The sequence below is a fragment of the Opisthocomus hoazin genome, chromosome 1, assembly GCF_030867145.1.
Source record: "Opisthocomus hoazin isolate bOpiHoa1 chromosome 1, bOpiHoa1.hap1, whole genome shotgun sequence".
Classification (NCBI taxonomy): domain Eukaryota; kingdom Metazoa; phylum Chordata; class Aves; order Opisthocomiformes; family Opisthocomidae; genus Opisthocomus; species Opisthocomus hoazin.
This window is the reverse complement of record NC_134414.1, coordinates 108,344,596-108,366,982: the sequence shown is the minus strand read 5'-3', so window position 1 is coordinate 108,366,982 and position 22,387 is coordinate 108,344,596. Positions and strand designations below refer to the sequence as shown.

Genomic DNA, 22,387 nt, shown 5'->3' with positions numbered 1-22,387 from the left:
GAAACAAACGTATTAACCCCCCACAAAGAACCGGTTGGCAACAGCAACAGCTTGAGAAAGAACCCTTTTGACTCCGCGAACGCTAAACCTGCTCCCCTCTTCCCCCACGCTTGTGCTGGCTTTGCTCAGGGACGCCGACTGTTCCGGCAGAAGCAGTGGCGCTGGCGGCTTAGCTCTGGGCCAGAGCCTGAGGTCGGGAGCCAGACCTGTCCCCCGGTGACGCTCGCACTGCCTGCGGGGAGATGGCGCTGGGGGCCCGGGCTGACGCCGCGCATCGCCTCCGCTTCAGGCCGACCCCCCCTCGCCTGCCCGCGGGCCGGCCGCATGCCGGTGCTGCTCGGGGGCGGCTCCCAGGCACCGCTCGGGGGCTGCCGCAGCGCCGAGGAGCGGCTGGCCGAGCCTGCAGGGAGGGCTCGGGGGCCGAGCCGGTTCCCTCCGGGAAGGGGGAGGCTTTGGGAAGGCTGGTGGAGCCGCCCGGGGCGCGGCCAGCCCCGCTGGCGGAGGGCGAAGCGCCGCACGCCGCCGCCTCCCGCCCCGCCCCGCCTCGGGAAGGCGGAAGGGTTTCGGGGCGGCCCCGCTCCCCGGCCTGCCAGGGCAGCGCCCGGTGCCGTGGCGCGGCGGCGCCGGCACCCCCGCTGCTGAGGGAGGCCCGCGCCGGGAGCCGTCATGGCCGCAGCCCTCCGGGGCGCCGTCTGCAGCTTCCTCCTGCTCTGCGGTGAGTCCGCCCGGGCCGGGCGGGAGTAAGGGTCGCTGGAGGCGGCCGGCTTCGTTCCCCGGAGCCGCGCTGCCCCGCCGCTCCGTGAGGCGCCGAGCGGCACCGACGGCGAGCGAGCAGCCTGCCGGGGGTGCTCCGCCGCGCCGTGAGGCGAGCGGGGAGAGGCCGGCGGCCCCCCGCCCGGCCGCCCGCCCTTCGCGGGGGGCCTCGGCCGGAGGGGCGGGGGGCTGCCGGGGCCCGGCTCCCGCTGCCCACGCGGGTGCTTTCCGCGAAGGCTGCGTCTGCGCTGGGAAACCGGAGCTTTCCTTTTCGGTTTGGGGCGCTCGCGCGAGTCCCGGCGACCAAACCGCGCTCCTCCAGGCGCGGCAGGGGCGAGCGGCGGGAGCGCGGGTGCCGCTGCGGGGAGGGCCGGAGCCCTCGGCGGGAGAGCGGCCGCTTCGGAGCCCGGCCCGGGCCAGGCGCTGCCTCAGGCTGCGGCGGGAGCCGTGGACGAGCCCGCAGGCGTGTCGTTTTCCCGTCTCCTCGGGCCCGCAGACCCGGGTAAAAAACCTTACGCGGAGGCTCTTCAAGTCGAAAGGCTGTGAGGGAGCGAGCCTCCCAAGGCGTCGCGCTGCTTCTCGCTGGGAGCTCCCCAGCCTGCCTCGGACCTTTGGAGGGAGCTTCCCCGCAGAGCGAGCAGCGCCCTCGGGACGGCGAGGACCGCGCCGCGCGGGTGAGGAGAGCCCGGGCGCCTTGTGCTGGGCAGGTGCGTTCCCAGCCGGGTGGTTGGCGCTGAGCCTCTGCGGTCCGCTCCCCGCGCCCATCTCCCTCGGCGTCCTGCGTTCCTGGGAGTGCGAAGGCGGGGGAGCGGGAGGGCAGAGGTGCCTGCTGGGCTCTGGCACGGCCCTGCGAGGGGCAGAGAGGTGCGAAGGCAGGCGCCCGAGGTGGGCGCGGGTGACGGCACATGCGCAGGGTGACGGCGTCGCTCCGGTTCTGGGCGCGGGGCAGCGGGCACCTTCTGCTTCTCCGGTGTGAAGCCCCTTGGGTTGATTCAGGCTGAGAGAGCTGGGGCTGGTCAGCCTGGAGAAGAGAGGGCTCCGGGGAGACCTCACAGCAGCCTTCCAGTACCTGAAGGGGGCTGATGAGAAAGCTGGAGAGGGACTTTTTACATGGGCGTGCAGCGATAGGACAGGGGAACGGCTTTAAACTGAAAGAGGGCAGATTTGAGTTAGACATCAGAAAGAAGTTCTTCACTGTGAGGGTGGTGAGGCCCTGGCACAGGTTGCCCAGAGAAGCTGTGGTTGCCCCCTCCCTGGCAGTGTTCAAGGCCAGGTTGGACGGGGCTCTGAGCAGCCTGGTCTGGTGGAAGGTGTCCCTGCCCATGGCAGGGGGGTTGGAACTACGTGATCTGTAAGGTCCCTTCCAACCCAAACCATTCCGTGATTCTATGATTTGTTGGGTGCGAGAGTAGCGTTGCAGGAAAGGGGTCTGTGAAACAGTTTTTACTTAAGCAGGGTTTAGATTTAAAGCACTTGTCTGCTAGAGGTGGGTGACTGACACATTCGTTTCATGTATTTATGCGTCAATTATAGACAAATAAAATAGGTTCTTTATTTTTTTTTCCTTAGGACATGTGTTGTTAGGTTTTTCTCCTGTGACGTTTAAGCACTAATCTGATCTGACAGAGCTTGTTTTCATTGATCAAGTGTGTTGCAAAAATGGGCCAAAATATTTGCTAGTTCAGTTTCAATACAATTGTTTTAAAATAATTAAATCATAATAGTAATGAACTGTTGATCAATACTGCTTTTGGGTTTCCTTTATTCAGTTTCAGTAAAGCAAAATGATGATGTTTATCACTTGTGATGAGTGCCAATTGATACGTTTATCTGTACGGTATATTTAATAGCTCTCTTGCCTTTGAAGGTACTTCTTGCTTATCACTTTTTCAGGAGGGTGGTTTAATAACAGTAAAGCATTTTAAATGGCAATGCTAAGCCATGCAGTGATGATATAAACATGCTTATGGTGGATTATTTTTTTATTGTTATTTCAGTCTTGTACCCAGGTATATGTAGAAAGACTGTTCATATTCCTCTTATTAAAAAAAAAAAAAAAAGAGTGCTACTGGGGCGCTACTTAGAAAAATTTTATTTTGGCAATCTCAGTGAGAGTTCATGCACATAGCCTGATGGGCCCTAAGTCTTGACAAGTCAGTCATGCATAGTAAGCAATGATATCATACAGACTGTACTTACTGGAAGTCATTTGTGCTGGCTAATTTGTTTTTGTTGCGTAAGCTCAGAAGGAAGGATAGACATCAGGATTTAAACTAATTATATTAACGTTTGTTTTTTAAAAAAAGTGTCTGAGGCAAGGAAGAGAAAGAAGGCTGTATTGAAGTTGTGAATGACTGAGAAGTTGCTGGAGGAACGCATACTGAAATGTTTGATTGTTTTTTATTGTTCCCACAGTATCTGGAATAGTGCCAAAGCCCCAAAATGCAAGAATTACTTCAGTTAATCTTCGTAGCGTTTTACAGTGGGATGCACCTCGGTTTCACAAAGGGAAGATAAGTTACACTGTCCGATCAAAGAGGTAAGTCGGGGGGGGGGGGGGGGGGGGGGGGGGCAGTTGTGCTGTCTTTAATGCACCTTTTACAGCTGCCTGTGTTTGTGATTTGTTTCCGTTTTCATAGGAAGATCAGTAGCTGTCCTTTCCTTTTAGCTTGTGAGAGGCTTATCTTCTGAGATAAAAGAACAGGGCAGGGACATTTTGTGCACATTTCACACCCACAGCAGCTTCATGAATACTGTTTTTGGAGCCAGAAACACATTTTAACATCAGCTGTTATTAGCTATGTGTGTGGTTTTTCTCTGTCACTAGCTGTTACCTGCAATTCAAGATCCTTAGTCCTCCTGACTGTTAGGACTGTACGTGGTCTTTCACTCCAGCAGCATTCTGTGCTCTGCCACCAGTGCAGCTGGCGTGCCTGTGCCCTGAGTGGAACTGCCCCATGAACTGCAGGCAGGTGGCTCATCCGTTCAGTGCCTTGAACTTAGGATACGTTTTCTGAGGTCTCCTTTTGTCGGTTTTGGTGGGTTGATTTAGCTGTGATTTGGTTTTGCCACTGCGTCCTTCCAAGTTGGTCATTCCTGTCGGGGAAAAGTGGTCTGTGCGGTGGTACCAACGAAGGTGACCGCTTCCCCAGCCCAGTGGTGAGCTCCCTGCCCACTTCCGTGCTTGGCGAGGAAGCCATGTGATGGGCCAGAGGCCTGGCATTTCCGCTGAAGGTTAAATTCTTTGGTCAAGACAGGGTAGGATGTAAAGTGGAGATGGTGGCACCCACAGGCAGGTGCCTGCTGAGGAGAAATCCCCAAACCAAGGGTATGAGCCATCTTAGAAAAAAGAAGATTTTTATGAGTTCTAGTGGCAATTACCTGTTGATCACTGTGTTCCTAGGTGGGATTTTAATGCGAAACAGAAAGAATATCATATATTATACAGTTCCCAGTCAGTTCTCAGGCTCTATTTTTTCTGGCTTTTCCTTACACATATCTTAAAGACAGTTGTGAACAAAGTCCGAGTTAGACAGCAAAGCCGTGCACAGCGATATTGTCTTAATATGCGCAGACTTGTCTGGTAACTGCTTTGTGTTGATTCAAGTTTTGTAACCGCTGTCAAGAAAAGGGCATCTGTTTACAGAACCATAATTTTAATCTCTAAATTTATTACAGATTTATAGATGCATATAAAATGTTTAATGTGTGTGTCCACACTAGTGATGATGTTTCTTATACACTTGATCTGATTTTTCTGGTTCCTGAGTCATAACTGGTTGTATTAACAAACAGATATTCCACTTCTCCAGTTAACTGAGAGGAAAGACGTTTAGTCAGTTGTAATTTACACATCATACGCATTTTGTTTCTCTTCCATACAGCATCAATTTCCCTGGAAACACATATGAAAATGTGAGCACAAACTTGACACTCACAGAGTGTGACATCTCTTCTCTCTCTGCGTATGGAGACTACATTTTACAGGTCAGAGCAGAGTCAGAAAATAACTGTTCAGACTGGGTGACCGTCAGATTTAAGCCAATGGATGACAGTAAGCCTTTTTCTTACCTTCCACAAAAAAATATTGTCTGCTATTAATGCACCTTTACAATTTGTCTCTATAGGAAAAGCTATAGCATGCAGACCATTTTTAAATTTAATTACAGTGAATTGTAGAATCTTAGTTGTAACACTTTCATTTCTTGAAGGCAGAAATTAGATACTTGAAACATCTTTTGAGGAGGTTCAAAAACTGCATATTTTTCCCTTAAAATAAGGATCATTTATGTTTTTCAGCCAGGGAGAGCTTTTCTTCAAGGATTCAGACTTCCTATGTATCTAAATAAGTTCAATTACTTTCTTCTTCATTGCTGTGTCAGGCAAAAAGCTTTCTTTTTGTTTTTTTAATTAATTTCACAAAGAAAGATTAATTTTTACTTAACAAATCTTCATTGCACAATATTGCCATTCTCTGAGTGAAGCTTTACAGTCTTTTGTGAGAGATGATTTAGACACTGCCTTCCATTAGAGTGCACAACAGAGAGATGTTAATCACATTGTTGTCACTTGAGCTTGGGAATGAGGGAGCGGTTTTTACCAGAATGTCCCTTGTTTTGTACGTTCTTATTCCACTCTTTAGCAAAAGTCAAATTATTTTAGATTATATCGCTAATGTTACCCAAGGCTTTTTTCTCCTCACAGCTGTTAATACAAAACCATGCAGGAAGCTTGTGCTACATGTTTGAGAAAAACTTTAAATTCTATTCTTTCTTGTTCTTCCTTCATTTGCTTGAATTTCATCATTCTGCTCCTTGGATTTCAGAGTGTAATTTTATAGTTTACAGCCGTGTTTTTCAAAATGCTTTTGTTGGTTATCTCTCTCCAAAAGTATAATGTTGATGTAATTTAATCTGCCCAGAACAGAAGCACTGAAACATAGCACAGGAAAAAAAAACCCACAACATTGTGAATATAAATTGCAGCCAAAAGAAAAGTGTCATACAAAAAGTATGGATGGATTTTCAGAGCAGAGGGCAAATGTGTAAATCATTAACAGAGCTGTAGTTTGACGTGTGTTTGAAAAATCATGTGGCCTTCGGAGCAGGCTTGGCTTTGGAAAGGTAGCTTGTTCCTGAACTGAGAAAATCTGTTTGTAAAACTACCTGGAAGGAAAGACCTGGGTGTAGTGGCCAACTGGCCAAATCTCTGAGCAGGACATGAGGATTTTTAATGTTGTCATCGCTGATCTGAGCAGGGCATCATGATAAAAATATCTGATATTCCTTTCTGTGTTACTATATCTGCTAGTGCTTTTGTAAGAAATTCCACACTGTATTGTAGGAAGAGCCGAAGAAAACCAGAGTAACCAAGACCCTCCTCACATTATTTTTCACAAGTTCAGCATATTCATGAGCGTTATGTGAATGTGTGTCCATCAAGTAGATTTTCTTTTCTGGTTTTTTTTAATTAAAGAAACACAGATTTCTAGAGGAATGCAAAATTGTCTGTATATTGAGCTCTTCCTCTCTTAGACACTCGATAATGTGGCTGTAGCCAGGCAGAACTTTAGTAGAGGCAGCCAAGGCACAGTTCTTGGTTGGAATTATAGGAGGCTTTAATGGAGAGCTCACTGCAAACACAATGTAGTTGATAACTAAGCTACTCAAGAATTACTTTAGGTAGTGGCACAAAATCATAATAAGGATAGGCCATTTTCAAAATATGAGAATGTGGTATTCAGTCTAAGGAGCTCAGTCTTTAAGACACAAAGAAATAATTCAAATGCTTCAGTTTTTCAAAGCAATCACAATGAAAGAAACATTAAAACACTTCACTAGAGGGTCCTTCAGAAAAGACAGATGTTGCAACAGCTTGGTCCAGAAAGAGAAGTGAGTAACAACCTGTAGAAGTAGTCCTTCCTCTGCCAGGAGTCACCACAGCTGGCAAAAGGGAACTGAGTTAATTTAGCGTGTGGGAAATGTAGTCTGCAACAAATACCTGTCATCTAGCTGCAAAAATAAATCTCTTTCTAGACCAGTTCTAGAAGGAAAGGATTTATTTATGCCTGACGTGAAAGGAAATTACTTACTTCTAATCGATAAAATTATTTAAAGCATGAATTGTCCTAGGTTGTGTAAAAATGTCAAATTGGAAACAGTGTGAAACTCAATTCAGTCCTTTCTTCTCTTCCACCATTCTAATATACAGCAGTCATTGGGCCACCTGATGTGAAAGTGAAGTCTGAGTCTGGGTCCCTGCATGTGGATTTCATAGGCCCTTTTGCTGAACATGAACGTGACAAGTGGCCTCTAAAGCAGTACTACGGCTCGTGGAATTACAGAATACTGTACCGCAAGAAAGGCAGCGATACAGAGGTAACTTCTGCTTCCTGCATGTTGTGACTCCATGACACTGATAGATGCTTTTCTTGGCAAAATACTGTACTGATGAAGTTCTGATAGCTAACAGTATTGAAGTAAAAAAGTGTCTCTACTAATTACAGTGTAAAGTCTAGTCACTACAGCTGGTATTCAGAGCAAATGGCAGATAGCTGTGCAGTTAAACAGTAGCGTGGATATAATGTGCTTTTTCCATAATTAGAAATAACTGCTATGTTGTAAGAGTTTATTCCCTCAGCTGAATGATGATTTGTTTGTGATGCAGTCTGCCCTACCAAATCTCTGTATTACACACATGCAAGCAAGGGTAAACTTAGAGGCTGTAACATCAGCAGTATCTGTGATCGTGGCGATAAGCTGGCTTAGATCTCACATCATTCAGGTATTTGTGCTCTTCGTGGGACTCTGGGCTTTGAATACCGCTATGGCTGGGGCCTTATATTAACTGTGGTCGCCTTCACCTCTTCAATTTCTGTCAGCTGTAATTCACTTTCTTCCTCTTGTGCACAGCCTCTTCCACAGACAGGTCTGTTACTCAGCTCAAAAAAACTTCTCCATACGAAATGCATGGAGAAAGATCATAAATAATATACTAATTATAGGGTCATGAGTTCTATTAAAGGAAAAATGGAAGCTGTTTACTGGAAGATATGTCACAGTGTAATTAGTGTTACATCAGTACAATTTTCATATAATAGGGCTCCACTACATACAATTCTGATCTGTATTTGTTACCCTGCAAAATTCTTTGGCGTTCAATTCCAGAAAATGAGAGACCATCATTTCCCAAAAACCAGACTGGTTTTCAGTTCCCAAACTATGAGAAATGAAGGTATTTGTATCAGGAATAGTGTGGCCAGCAGGCCCAGTGAAGTGATGGTGCCCCGGTACTTGGCACTGGTGAGGCCGCACCTGGAGTACTGTGTTCAGTTTTGAGCCCCTCACTACAAGAAGGACATTGAGGGGCTGGAGAGTGTCCAGAGAAGGGCAACGAGGCTGGTGAGGGGTCTGGAGAACAAGTCTTATGAGGAGCAGCTGAGGGAGCTGGGACTGTTTAGAATCACAGAATCACAGAATGGTAGGGGTTGGAAGGGACCTCTGTGGGTCATCTAGTCCAACCCTCCTGCCGAAGTAGGGTCACCTACAGCAGGCTGCAGAGGACCTTGTCCAGGCGGGTCTTGAATATCTCCAGAGAAGGAGACTCCATAACCTCCCTGGGCAGCCTGTTCCAGTGCTCCGTCACCCTCAGAGGGAAGAAGTTCTTCCTCATGTTCAGACGGAACTTCCTGTGCTTCAGTTTGTGCCCATTGCCCCTTGTCCTGTCACTGGACACCACTGAAAAGAGCTTGGCTCCATCCTCCTGACACCCACCCTTCAGATATTTGTAAGCATTTATAAGGTCCCCTCGCAGCCTTCTCTTCTTCAGGCTGAACAAGCCCAGCTCCCTCAGCCTCTCCTCGTAGGAGAGATGCTCCAGTCCCCTCACCATCCTTGTAGCCCTCCGCTGGACTCTCTCCAGTAGCTCTTCATCTTTCTTGAACTGGGGAGCCCAGAACTGGACACAGCACTCCAGATGGGGCCTCACTAGGGCAGAGTAGAGGGGAAGGAGAACCTCCCTCGACCTGCTGGCCTGGAGAAGAGGAGGCTGAGGGGGGACCTTATTGCTCTCTACAACTACCTGAAAAGAGGCTGTAGTGAGGCAGGTGTTGGTCTCCTCTCCCAGGTAACTAGTGATAGGATGAGAGGCAATGGCCTCAAGTTGTGCTAGGGGAGGTTTAGATTAGATATTAGGAAACGTTTCTTCACGGAGAAGGTTATAAAGCACTGGAACAGGCTGCCCAGGGAAGTGGTGGGGTCACCATCCCTGGAGGTATTTAAAAGACGAGTAGATGTGGCGCTTAGGGACATGGTTTAGTGGTGGACTTGGCAGTGTTAGGTTAACAGTTGGACTCGATGATCTTAAAGGTATTTTCCAAGCTAAATGATTGTATGATTCTAGCATCTAGAAATTCTATAAATTGATTTAGCTTTTTTTTAGATTTCTGTAAATCAAGAAAATCTGTACCTTTACATAGGGATCAAAGAAGCAAAAAGCATAGACTATGTAACTTCATACCTTGTTTTTTGAATTGGGTGCTTGCTCAAAATGTTGAAACCTGGGCATGGAGTCTTCTCACCCCGAGAAAGACTCTGTTACTCCATAATGGAGCATGTAGTAGGGATTCCTGTACTCTGTAGGGACTGTGTAGTTAGAGACATAACCAGTCATGCCTCTAAACAGCAAGTTGCGTCTGCTGTTTGTCGCCTAATAGCTTCCACAGGCCTTTGTCTTTTTCTTTCTTTTGTCTAGATCATCCATGCTACTTGCTCCATTTCAAATTAAATTATGTTTGTCTGTGACAGCACTTTTAGTTGATCTCACCTGGTTAGGCAATTGTTTCTCTCTGCAAGCAGATCTCCTTTCACTGTCACGTTTCTGTAGGACTCTTCAGCCTGAAACTTCATTAATGCCACTAGAAGCAGCCAGAAAGTCAGTGGTGTGAGTGGTCTCCCACCAACCACAGGTGAAATCACTGCGGTGTTACCAGTTGTGTGACACAAGTGGGGCAGTTCGTTCTGCCTTTACAAGCTTTGTTCACGTTGCAGCTGTAACTGCTAGGATTTGTCCTACTAAATGTAATTTTAATTTCTTAGCTAGTCCATTCGCTGGACTCGTGCTTTTCAAAGTTTCTGTATTCTTCTCTGTTATTAGGTAACTCACATAGATACTAAACATAACTCTGAAATATTATCTCAGTTGGAGCCGTGGACAGTATATTGTATTCAAGTGCAAGCAGTTATCCCCGAGTGGAACAAAACAGGGAGACTGAGCGGAGAGCTTTGCGAGCAGACAACACACAACGGTAATACCTGGTGCATCACAAGGGGGCACGTGCTGTAGGGAACTAGGAAATGTGCAAAGCCATTCAAAATGAAAATCAGTGTAACGTGTAAACCTTCCAAAAATGGATGTGTTTGTTATTTCACTATTGTTTGATGGTTAATAGGTGTGCACCTTTGGCATGAAGGAGCTGGAAACAAAGTGAGAACTACAAGCAGTACAGCACCAATGGCATGATGCTTTACTTTGCTGCAGAGGTCTGAAAATCAGTTAAATGGAGCATAGGCTCTTCACTGATCATGCTGTGTGCCTGAATTTCTGTTACCATGAGCTGTATTCATTATCCTGTGAAAGCCTTTGTTCCACATATCTGTAACTGAGAAAGGAATTGGACCCTGTGTTGAAGTCATCTTCATCTGTGGCAATACTGCCAGTGTCTGCCATGCACCATGGCCTAGCCTCCCTTTCTCTGTGACACACAGCAGTTATTAATCATCAGTATAAACAATTTCTTTGTCTCAATGCTTTCCTTTTCATTTTGAAGGCAGTAAAGTACCAAAAGCCCTTTCCAGTCACATCACCATAGCCATTGTCTATGGAGTCCAGCAGTAACCACCACATGGTCTGACCCTGTTGTCTTGGCAGGGAGCTGTATGTCCCTAGTTAAAGGAAAGGACAGAGTCCTAGATAGTGTCTTTTTCACAGGCATAATGTGTGTTTCAGGTAACTTACACCCTCAGATAACTCGTGGAAAATCAGAGACACAAGTTGATGGGGAAGCCTGGGGAAGCTACTGGGCTAACCTGTTTCTCATATGTTTTTCCTCATAAAATGTTTCCTCATATTTTTTTCCCACATATGTATTACCTGTGTGCACTGCAGATGAATTGCAGGTGGGTTTGGTGGTGGTGTTGCTTGTTAGTTCGTGGCTGCACAGTGCTTAAGCAGGCATAGGTTGGCTTAAAACATTCATACAGTGATGAATGCATGTCATTCCCATTGCCTGTTATGAAATCCCCATGCATGACATTTTTTTTTTTAAAGGCTCGGTAGTTTCAAATTTTACGGACTTTTGTCCCCTGCTGTCTTTGCTGCAATTTTTATAGATCTCTCTAAGAGAAAAGCAAAAGCCTATACTCTGGTAGTGTTATGTGTCAATTCCTACAGTCCTGAAACACCAAAGAGTGTACAATAGCTTTTTTTTTACTTGATATCACCTTGTGGATGGTTCTGTTGGTCTTTTTTGCTTTAATCATTTGCCTGCTATTGGATGCAGACTCACCAGTACGTATAACTGTAAATGTCTAAATATGGTGGCGTGGCTTGGCTTGTAAGCTTACTTTATTAAGAATTTCCTCAGCCTATTCAGACTAAAAATTTAAGAGCTAAGAGGTATTCTGCATCTGGAAACAAAGACTTACGTTTGCGGTTACAATTTTGTAATAGTTTGTTGTTTTTTTAAATTCCATAGAGAGAGTGATAATTTGAAAATAATATATTCAGAAATTAATAATCACAAGGGGTTTTTTTGTTGTTTTTTTTTTCTTATCTCTTGCAGGTGTAACTCCTGTGTGGATAATTGTGACTGTTCTTCTAGGATCAATGTTGGTCGTCGTAATATCTGTTACTGTTTGTTTCTTTTCCTTTTTGTATCTATATCGACTCACCAGACATGTTTTCTGCCCTTCATATATTTTCCCACAACACTTGAAAGAGGTTTGTTTTCTACCTAACACAATTAAAATCATCCTCTTCAGCAGAGCCACCTGCCTTTCAAAGGTTCTCTATGCCAAAACCTTTAGAGCTTCTTTTATTTTGCCTTCTTCCATTTGCACCTGATTGTTAGTACTCTGCACTTTACAGATGGCTCTGAGGGGATTTTAGACTAGAAGTAGCAACGCTGGTTACCTGTTGTTATATAGTTGTTGTCTATGGTAAAACTCGCTCTTCTGCCAAACATAAAAAGCCATTCAAATTAGCATAAATGATGAAGTCATGAACTGTGGGAAAAAGCTGACAAAGGACAGTACTTTCCAGTATGAGAAAGGTAGTGGAAGTTAGTTCATTTAATATTTACCTCAGGTTTTTCATCACATTCTGTGGCGCTGCATAGGAATAAGCAGGAAGCAGGGAAATGAGACTTCCTTTTGAAGTATACTGATGTAGAATAAACTCATATACTGTCATTCTGAATCGTTCTGCACAGAATGGTCCAAAATATTTAAAAGCAGAACAAGTTAGAAACTTGGCATAGACTTTTAATCCTAAAGCAACTGCCTGATTTATAATATGAAGCTTTATATGGCTTAGAAACAGGATGTTTTCTTTCGTTATAAAGTGAGAGAATAACAGGTGTTAACCTTCAGTTCCTCTTTTTAGATAGTGAACAACTGAGCTATCTGTCTCTGCTATCTCATTTTAGAATCTCATCTCTTAAAATTGCCCATTTGTTCTCCTGAAACAAAGTGCTTTTGCAAGCATGGTGATGAGTTTTAACTTCAGTAAAGAATATAGTGAAATCTGAAAATTCACGATGAAGTCGGGGCGGTGAATGTTAGCCATTACTATTGGGGAATACCACTGACCCTCTTACCCATATAGCAACTTCAAAAGGCTGCATTGGGATCTCCTCCAAGAAACAAGGCTATCTGGAGTGTTATGTAGGCTGAAGTTAGCAACCTACACTCCTCTAAGCTTCCTGCAGTTTCTCTCAGGTCTTTCATTTTGACTCATTGAGAGATCAGCAGACGAAGGCTTTGCAGCTGACTTAGCAATCGTCTTGTGCCTTAAATTGAGCACACACTCAGCACGCAGTAGTTTGCTGAACCTGGAGCTCAGCTCTGGGGAAGGTAGCATTGCTCTGGTCAGTAGAGGATATGGGCAAATTTCATTTTGCTCGCAGGTTTCTCACAAGAAAGGGAGAATTTTCATTTTGTGTTAGTGGGTTACAGTGGTTAATCACAGTAATCAAAGGTCATTCATGCTTAGCTAAAATGGCATGTATCAAAGGCAGTGGTTTCACTACATGAGCATTTGAGATTGCCGGTTACTGACAGAACATTTCAAATTGCAGTTTGCTAGAAAATGGTCTAATAGTAATAATATTAGTATTTATTTTTGTAATTACAGTAAACAGGACTCCTGATAGAGCCGCTTGTTTCTTCTGTAAAATCCACTAAAGTAATAGACAGAGGCCAGGTCAGAAGGATAAAATGCAGTTGTGCTCCTCCAGCTACTACTAATAAAAGGAACTGCCACTTCAGCTGCCAAAATGAGTGGCTGACATGTTATGAGTGCGTTGAGTAGGTGTGCTGTTCTTGTGTTGACATTCAAAATACAGTCATGACATCCTGCAAAGCACATGTGGATTCCTGAGGCCGGTTCCGTGTTATCAATAGAACAGGGAGTGGGAGGAAGTTGTGATATTTCAGTACTAAAATTAAGTCGTGTTTCTCACAGAACGGCATAGCCCCACAAATCTCCCTCCCTCTCCTTTGCTTGACGAAGTCGTTATGGTTTATGTTGACATTTAAAGCATCACTATTTGATGTCTGAGCAGACGGCTCTCTGAGATGGCAGGAACAATTTACATCTTTAGGAGCTATTTGACAAATCTCTCTGTGAACTCCTTCACCTACAGTCAAGTCACTGTCTTTAGTTTTTGTTTCCAAACAATACCAAGGTATTTAATTTTTTAAAGAAAGTTTATATTCCAAAGAAGTCACCAACCCCTGGGGTATCTTCTTGCAAATAAAGGCACTTCCAACTTGCTTCCAAGCCTTGCACAGGATGTTAAAGCGAGCAGAGAGGTTATTACACTGTCACCACTCTGGGAATTCTAAGGATTGAGAAAGCCAAGTGATGTGTGGAAAACAATATATTTCTAAGCAAACAGGATGGTATGGCTGATGCAGCCTAATTCTCATTTCCTCTTTCCTTCACAGTTTTTGAGCAAGCCTTACAGTGGTTCGCAGTTTTTTTATCCACTCCCACCAGAAGAGCATCTTTTTTATGACAAGCTAACTGTCATTTCAGAAGAATCCAAAAATCAAAGCGATGAGACAGGGGACGAGGCCAGCAAGACAACAGAGCACCTTCAGGACTCTGAACAAGAAGAGTCTGATTCAAGAATAGTACCAGCTTCAGAAAAGGCCTGAATGCACTCCTCGTGCTTCACTCTGACCAGAAGAAAAGCAGAAGGGCTGTTGAGTTTATCTTCCTTTTGCTGCATTCTTAAGACAGTAAAAAGTCATATATGACGATGTGTACACAGACTTTTGATAGAATCATACTATTTTTTTAAAGTACAAGAAACTTGACTATAAATGAGGAATTAAATGAGATGTAATTTTTGCCACTGTTTGTAGTGGCTCACTTGTAGCAATACCTAGGACTGTATTATGACATTAATTTAAAAAGCAAATATCATATATATATATAATGCTAGTTAACTTAACTTTAGTGAACTATTTATTGCAAAAGCTAATCCAAATGGCATATTGTATAAGGTTTGTAAAAGAAAATAATATTTTGTAAAGAAAGACCTGATCTGACTTTTTTTTTTTTTAATGAGAAATTGTGTGCTTTTCCTAAGGATATCCCTAGCGGCATAATCTTTCTATTGAATATTTTTTTACCTGATGCAAAATTGTAAATTTATTATGACGGTATGAATAAACCAAACACAAATATTCGGTTTCTTTTGCATCGCGAGGTGTTATTCATCCTTCATTGCAAAGGATAATGGGAACACACCAGTGCACTGCCAGATAGCCCTCTATGGTCGGGTATTGCTCTGCCCTGCAGTTTCTATGGCGAAGAAATTTTGCCTGCCGAACCCAGAGTCTACTGAAGTCTGTGGAAGACTTTGCGGCTAAAGTGGGAGTTAAAAGAGATGTTCATTTTATTTGTCTGCTGATACATATTCTCAATTCAAACAAAGTAAATCCAGGTTGATGTGGCTCCCGTGCTACGGAAGACAATCTCCCTTGCGTAGCCATGTTTGTGTGTGTGAAGGTTATGTCCACACCAACACTGGGGCATGAAGTGTGCCCTAATTTTATCAGTGACGCAGATTTTTTTGTGTGTGACATTACAGCAACATGAGAGTGAAAAATTAAATTCTGTCAGCAAAAGTAACTTGCCGCAAATGAAGTTGTGCGCAAACCGTAACTTGGTGTGGGAACTGCAAAATTTTTGGCTATGATTTTGAGGTTTGTTAATTGATGCATGAATATTCTCTTATTGGGAACTGTTACAGGAAGAAAACATAAGGAAAATGGGCATTGTACCACCCAGCTATATGGAATCTGCACACGTTTTTTCTGCACTTCTGAATTTTCATCTTACTTTGTTTTAATGTGGGATAAGTTAAAAATGGGGAAGATTTTAAGGTATCTTGTTTCAGTGGTGCTTTTCTTCACTTCTTACCAAAGCTGCTCTGTGAATGCTGATCCTAATGAAGGCCGATGTGCTGTGTCTGGTACACCTCTCCACTGTAAAAATTCAGTTCCCTGTGTGTTGCCTATCCCTCCTTCCGCAGTAGCAGCTTCTTCTGTACATTCCTTTTCTTTGTTGTTTTCAGAAAGGCAAAAAATGTGTAGCATGGCTCCTATGACCAATGCATGTGCTAGCTGGCTGGCCAGCTGCTGTTGGAAGAGAAGAGGGTTGAAATTTGCCTGCCTTTTCCTCACTCTTTCAGTGGAGCTGCTTTCATCTATCCAGCGGCTGATGTTCATGGACAAGCAGGAATTGTCTGTCAAATGTGGCTGAAATCAGTCAGCTGGTTCAAAGGTTATGATGAGGGCACCAATAAGGGGGTCCCGTGTGCTGTGCCACTTCATTTCAGGTTCATTGGTAAGCCAGACTGGGGGGCTGAAAAAAAATAATCTTGGCTATTCAGAGATTTTAGATTAAAGCAGGAAGAATGTGTGCAGGAGCATCATCTCTGAAATTTTGAGAGGTTGGCTTCCCCATATTTAAAAAGAGGAAGCATTTCCCCTTGTGTCTTTGCCAATACCGATTGTTGTACTGTCACATGAGAGCAGAGGAGAAGACTCTGTTCTCAGAATGCTGCTTCCTCTTTCAACACATCCAGACGAGTGGGAAAGGAAGGATTTTGCCTGACCGCTTTGTTTGTTTGGCTCTTCTCTGATGCAAAACGTGGTGTCTTCAAAGAAGCGGCTGTTTCAAGTTTGTGTGAGCCCGCCTTTAATCTACTGTCTATATCGTCATCAAAAAGCCTTTATATAGCAAATTCCAAAGTGAAAAGTATATGAAGATTCCAGCTGCACCATGACTGGCATAAAATAGGAATGAATTCCCCAGCTCTGCGTCACAATAGGTCACCGGAGTTTCCGGAAAGTCCAGAAATCTCTACGATGCTAGCAAAGGTTCAACGCTCAGTCATACTGCGGTCCAGTTGTCTGAGGACATCAGCTGACAGAGCGCTTAGACTGCACTACTGCTAGCGTTACTGTAATGCAGATAACTTGGTAGATAAAGTTAGGAGATTATATGCCACACAGAACAGAAATGAAGGCTCCAGTGCAGAACGTATTTAATAAAGAACATCCGGAAAGGGCAGGGAGACATTCTGTGAAATCCCGATTCGATTATCTGGTGCCAGGTGTCTTACTTCACGTAGAGCTAACCTTGTAGTCAGGGCATACTCGAACACTGGTGGCTGGTGCTTGTCTGTTCTCCCTACAGTCGTATCAGCATCCGGCAACGTGTATTTGTGCAGTGCAGCAAAGCATTGTTTCTGTTCCTGTTTATCAAGGAATTCAAACGTAATCTTAAATGATGATTTGACCTTGCGGAGGACTGTGAGCAATGCTTCGTTGCTGACTTCTCACCTCAGGTTAAATCGCTTAGCTGCATTGTCCTTATAATTCCCTCATCTCTTCAACAAGGAGTACGGGATGCAGATATCACTATGATGGGAGAGACAGAAGCCGCCTAAGTAAGCAGGCGGATGTGGTGCGTGTAATGAGAGCAGCCAGGAGAGGGGGAAGGCCTGCAGCTAACGCGTGCAGGACTGGGAAGTCTCAGCAAGGCTGTCCAACGCACCCCGAGGAGGACGGGGAAGCTGTACGTTTGGTGACGGTTAGAAGACAGATGCAGCTTGCTGAACCAGGCAAGGCATTTCTTGGATGACTCCTATTTTCTTTGCTAAATTTCACTCTTCTGACCCCAGAGGAGGGTTTATGACTAAAAAGACGGTGCTAAGCTGTACTTCAGAGTTCCTACATGTGGTCCTCGTTGAGACCTGACTTGAGGTAAACGTGGAGCATGTTCACCTCCAGGCATGATCCACAGCAGTTGGAGGAACCTGCCACAGACAGACGAGGTTCTTCCTCCACGTAGAAAGAACTTTATGTAAAATTTCAGGCACATGATGCGAAGTGCAAATACAGAGCAGTGCCACAAGGATAGGAAAAATTCACAGCGCTGTGAAAAGGGAAAGCCCAGCTCATTTTTCACTTCTGACTTCTCACCTCTGATGTATTTTGTTCACCTCATTTCGTATTAACCCAACTAAAACTCAGCTAAGCCATTAATCTCTACAGCTTTTACTCACACATTACTAAGGAGCTATTCCTGGGGATTTCGGGTTTTTCCAGTGTTTTGTTATTTAATGGGCTAAGACCCAGTAAATCAGTCACAGTTAGATAAAAGGACTAAGTGACAAGAGGTGATGTGTTCAGAAACTTTAATTCTAGCCCCATAAGGCAAATCCCCCGGGTTTTCCCAAGACAGTAGCTCCTTCAGAAGGCAGCTGCCTCGGATCCTTCTCTGAAAGAGCATCTCTTTCCTTGAAGACTATAGAAAAAAACTATGCCACGTTTTCCTCTTGGGCAAGGCTAGTCCATACAAATACCTTTCAGACACCTTGCGTTCCTTCTTTCCGCTCTGCAGGGAAGTTGGCGATTTAGTTGTGACTGGCACTGAGGCCAGGCATGGCGAAGGTCAGATACCGCAGTGCCACTTGAGAGGAATTAAAGCTGACTTTTATTTTTAAAGGTCAACCTTTCCTAAGAGCTCCTAAAAGCAATTCAGATTTTTTTCTTTGGACTGACCTAAAGTTTGGTTTGCCACAGAAGTCTTCCTGTTCCAAACTGAGTCCTCAGAGGAAAGCATTTTTAGGCGAGAGCCCTCTTCTTCAGCCACAAAAGCCACAGCTTCACGGGGATGTGTAAAATGAGCCAACAGGCCTGGGCACAAGGTGCAGTCTCTGGCCGTACCCGAATGGGGCTGCATGGCCCCATGGGTACCCCAGGCAGTACATGCACCTAGTGCCTCTTCAAAGAAGAGTTGAACTTGAGCTAAGCTTGTGGAGAGTACAATGAAAATGAGTCAATAAAATAGATGAACTTCTGATTGTGTTATAATTTAAACTGCAAAGTATGGAAGTATGCTGCTAACTCTGGCACAGCGTGCCAGGTGTTTTGGCAGTGATGAGTATGACAGACTACTTTGAAGACCAGGGAGTTATTGGAAAAATATTTTAGACTTGAAACGCCAAGCAGAGGAAGATGATTAAGGAATGGAGAAGTGGGGACAACTGAGGGAAAGCAGTCTAGGCTTGTGGTGAACGAAACAAATTACAGCGGAAGGCTATAAGGTAAGACAGTATGAGAAGGAACAGGAGTTTAGCAAGTTCCGGTCAAGGCACTGGAGTGAGCATTGCAGGGAGAAAGGGAACACTAGACCCCACAGCCAACCAAGGGACTAGGGGTGTGATTGCCCACCAGCTCCACATTTTTCTTTTATCTGTCTATATTGGTAGCTTTGGCGTCGTCCCTCCCCAGCCCCTCCTGGAGGCATCAGGGAAGGCTGGCTGCCTGCAGAGCACAAATCCGCATCTGCTGGCTGGCCACTGAACACCATAGCCGGAAAGGCTTTCAGAAACTTTTAACTCTATATCCATGACAAGCTATAGAAAAAGCTTTTAAATAGGTTCTTAACCAGAAATACAGCATAAGAATTTGTGGTATTAAGTTACCCATTTTTTTCTGACGCAGGTCGGGAAATAACCATTATTACTTTGCAAAATGTAATTTTTTAGTAATCATTGGTTATTGAGTAAGTGGTATGGAGTGCCTGTGCAAATCAAGGCTCCTTCCCTTGATATGCACTGTCATGAAAAAGAAAGGTGAAAATGGCTATTTTACAGAAAGTATTGTGAATAATCAACAGGCTTAGCTTAGTGGCTGCACGCAATATACTGGAAGTGGCTTATTTGTAGTTCCTAATACAGAGTCCTTTCTTATTTCTACCTTACAAATTGGATTTCCCTGAGTTTCCTTAAGTATCCTTAGGGCAGTGATCGAGGAGGGCGCACAGCGAGTTCACTACCCTGGACTTCAGGAAAGCAGACTTTGGCCTCTTCGGGGATCTGCTCAGTAGAGTACCATGGGATAAAGCCCTGGAGGGAAGAGGCACCCAAGAAAGCTGGTTAATATTGAAGGATCATTTCCTCGAAGCTCAAGAGCGATGCATCCCATCAAAGAAGTCAGGCAGAAATACCAGGAGGGCTGCATGGAGCTCCTGGACAAACTCAGAGACAAAAAGGAAGCCTACAGAGGGTGGAAGCAAGGATGGGTAGCCTGGGAGGAATACAGAGAAATTGTCCAAGGAGCCAAGGATCAGGTCAGGAAACCTAAAGCCGTGACAGAATTAAATCTGGCCAGGGACTTTAAGGGCGACAAGAAAAGCTCTATAGGTACATCAGTGATAGAAGAAAGGCTAGAGAAAATGTGGGCCCTCTCTGGAAGGAAATGGGAGATGTGGCTACCAGGGATATGGATAAGGCTGGGGTACTTCTTTGCCTCAGTCTTCATCAGCAAGTGCTCCAGCAACACCATCCAAGTCACAGAAGGCAAAGGCAGGGACTGGGAGAATGAAGAACTGCCCACTGTAGGAGAAGATCAGGTTTGAGACTGCCTAAGGTACCTGAAGGTGCACAAGTCCATGGTGGGCCTGTATGAACCTCATGAGGTTCAACAAGGCCGAGTGCAAGGTCCTGCACATGGGTCAGGGCAATCCCAAGCACAAATACAGGCTGGGTGGAGAATGTATTGAGAGCAGTGCTGAGGAGCAGAACTTGAGGGTGTTGGTTGATGAGAAGCACAACATGAGCCAGCAATGCGTACTCGCAGCACCTAGGCTTTCAGGGCTGCATCAGAAGCAGCGTGGCCAGCAGGTAGAGGAGATCATTCTACCCCTCTGCTCCGCTCTGTTGAGCCCCCGCCCAGAGTCCTGAGTCCAGGTCTGGAGCCCCCAGCACAGGAAAGACATGGACCTGTCAGGGCGGGTCCAGAGGAGGCCACAAAAATGATCAGAGGGATGGAACAGCTCTCCTGTGAGGAAACGCTGAGAGAGCTGGGGCTGTTCAGCCTGGAGAAGAGGAGGCTCTGGGGAGACCTTAGAGCAGCTTTCCAGTACCTGAAGGGGGCCTGCAAGAAGGCCAGAGAGGGACATTTTACAGGGGCATGCAGTGACAGGACAAGAGAGAATGGCTTTAAACTGAAAGAGGGTAGGTTTAGATTAGATATAACGAAGAATTTCTTTACTGTGAGGGCAGTGAGGCACTGGAACAGTTGCCCAGAGAAGCTGTGGGTTGCCCCTCCCTGGAAGTCTTCAAGGCCAGGTTGGACGGGGCTCTGAGCAACCTGGTCTGGTGGAAAGTGTCCCTGCCCGTGGCTGGGGGGTTAGAATGAGATCATCTTTAAGGTCCCTTCCCATCCAAACCATTCTATGATTCTAAGTTAATTTTGCACACTTTCAAGCAATTACTGTAAAAGACTGAAGGTATAGAGTGATAATGATATCAAAAAGACAAATGAGAAACCATTGAGGAAATCTTTCACAGGAAATCCTTGCTCCAGCAGCATCTGAAGTGCATTCACTAATGCTAGGATTTCACCTTGGATAAAGAAGCAGACCAAAGAATCTGCTTAATAACTTTAGCTCTTCCATTTTCCCATTGACTCTGACATCATGTCACTCAAATATTGTCTCTCATTTCTACTCCCATCTCCCAGTTCCTGTTGTTTACATTGCACTTTTTAAAAGTGGATTGCAAGGTCCGAAGAGCAGGGACTTTCTTTTCCAATCTATGTGAGTAACATAGTTACAAAGACGATGTAAGTATCCTACTGAACTTAAGAGTCTTTCTAGAACTTCATGAATATGAGAATAAAATACTAATATGGGAAACACAGAATCATAGGTTGGAAAAGATCTCTAAGATCATCTAGTCCAACTGTCAACCCAACACCACCATGCCTACTAAACCATGTCCCGAAGTGCCACATCTACTCGTATTTTAAACACCTCCAGGGACGGCAACTTCACCACTTCCCTGGGCAGTCTGTTCCAGTGCCTGACTACTCTTTCAGTAAAGAAATTTTTCCTAATATCCGACCTAAACCTCCCCTGATGAAACTTGAGGCCATTGCCTCTCGTCCTATCGCTAGTTACCTGGGAGAAGAGACCAACACCTGCCTCACTACAGCCTCCTTTCAGGTAGTTGTAGAGAGCAATAAGGTCCCCCCTCAGCCTCCTCTTCTCCAGACTAAACAAACCCAGTTCCCTCAGCCGCTCCTCCTAAGACTTGTTCTCCAGACCCCTCACCAGCCTCGTTGCCCTTCTCTGGACACGCTCCAGCCCCTCAATGTCCTTCTTGTAGTGAGGGGCCCAAAACTGAACACAGCACTCCAGGTGCAGCCTCACCAGTGCCAAGTACAGGGGCACCATCACCTCCTTACTCCTGCTGGCCACACTATTCCTGATACAAGCCAGGATGCCATTGGCCTTCTTGGCCACCTTGGCACACTGCTGGCTCATGTTCAGCCGTCTGTTGACCAACACCCCAGGGTCCTTTTCCGCCAGGCAGCTTTCCAGCCGCTCCTCCCCAAGCCTGCAGCTTTGCATGGGGTTGTTGTGACCGAAGTGCAGGACCCGGCACTTGGCCTTGTTGAACCTCATACAGTTGGCCTCGGCCCATCGATCCAGCCTGCCCAGATCCCTCTGCAGAGCCTTCCTACCCTCCAGCAGATGGACACTCCCACCTAGCTTGGTGTCATTAGCAAACTTACAGACGGAGCACTCAATCCCCCCATCCAGATCATTGATAAACATGTTAAACAAGACCGGACCCAAAACTGAGCCCTGGGGGACACCGCTCCTTTGAAATACACTTACTAATAAAATCCTGTGTTGTAGCACTACCACCTTTATCACTCCAGCTCTGAGCCTGGCCTAGCTCACTGTGTCCTGCTCCTTTCTGAAAAATGATAAAATGCTGCCTGCAGCGCAGTGTGTCAAGAATACAGCAAAGGCAAGA

The 22,387-nt window shown here is 45.4% G+C and overlaps 1 protein-coding gene across 2 annotated transcripts; it reads left to right on the top strand.

Moving 5' to 3' along the window:
* The first annotated feature begins 589 nt into the window (after positions 1-589).
* Positions 590-14,737, top strand: IL10RB (interleukin 10 receptor subunit beta). 2 transcript variants are annotated; one of them, XM_075432674.1, is made up of 7 exons: positions 590-715; positions 3,169-3,292; positions 4,638-4,807; positions 6,964-7,130; positions 9,907-10,057; positions 11,594-11,751; positions 13,980-14,737. In XM_075432674.1, the coding sequence occupies exons 1-7, from the start codon at positions 667-669 to the stop codon at positions 14,190-14,192; spliced, it is 1,032 nt and encodes a 343-aa protein (XP_075288789.1). In that variant the 5' UTR covers positions 590-666; the 3' UTR covers positions 14,193-14,737. The 2 variants fall into 2 exon arrangements, with proteins under 2 accessions (XP_075288789.1, XP_075288797.1); XM_075432682.1 differs by lacking the exon at positions 11,594-11,751 and having other exon boundaries at positions 13,980-14,141.
* The last annotated feature ends 7,650 nt before the right edge of the window (positions 14,738-22,387 follow it).

What these genes read in the sequence shown, in the direction of transcription:
- IL10RB (XM_075432674.1), top strand. Translation starts at nt 667, where the DNA reads ATGGCCGCAGCCCTCCGGGGCGCCGTCTGCAGCTTCCTCCTGCTCTGC. An exon ending in CAGCTTCCTCCTGCTCTGCG is followed by an intron (nt 716 to 3,168) that starts GTGAGTCCGCCC and finishes TTGTTCCCACAG; the next exon opens with TATCTGGAATAGTGCCAAAG. An exon ending in ATTTAAGCCAATGGATGACA is followed by an intron (nt 4,808 to 6,963) that starts GTAAGCCTTTTT and finishes TCTAATATACAG; the next exon opens with CAGTCATTGGGCCACCTGAT.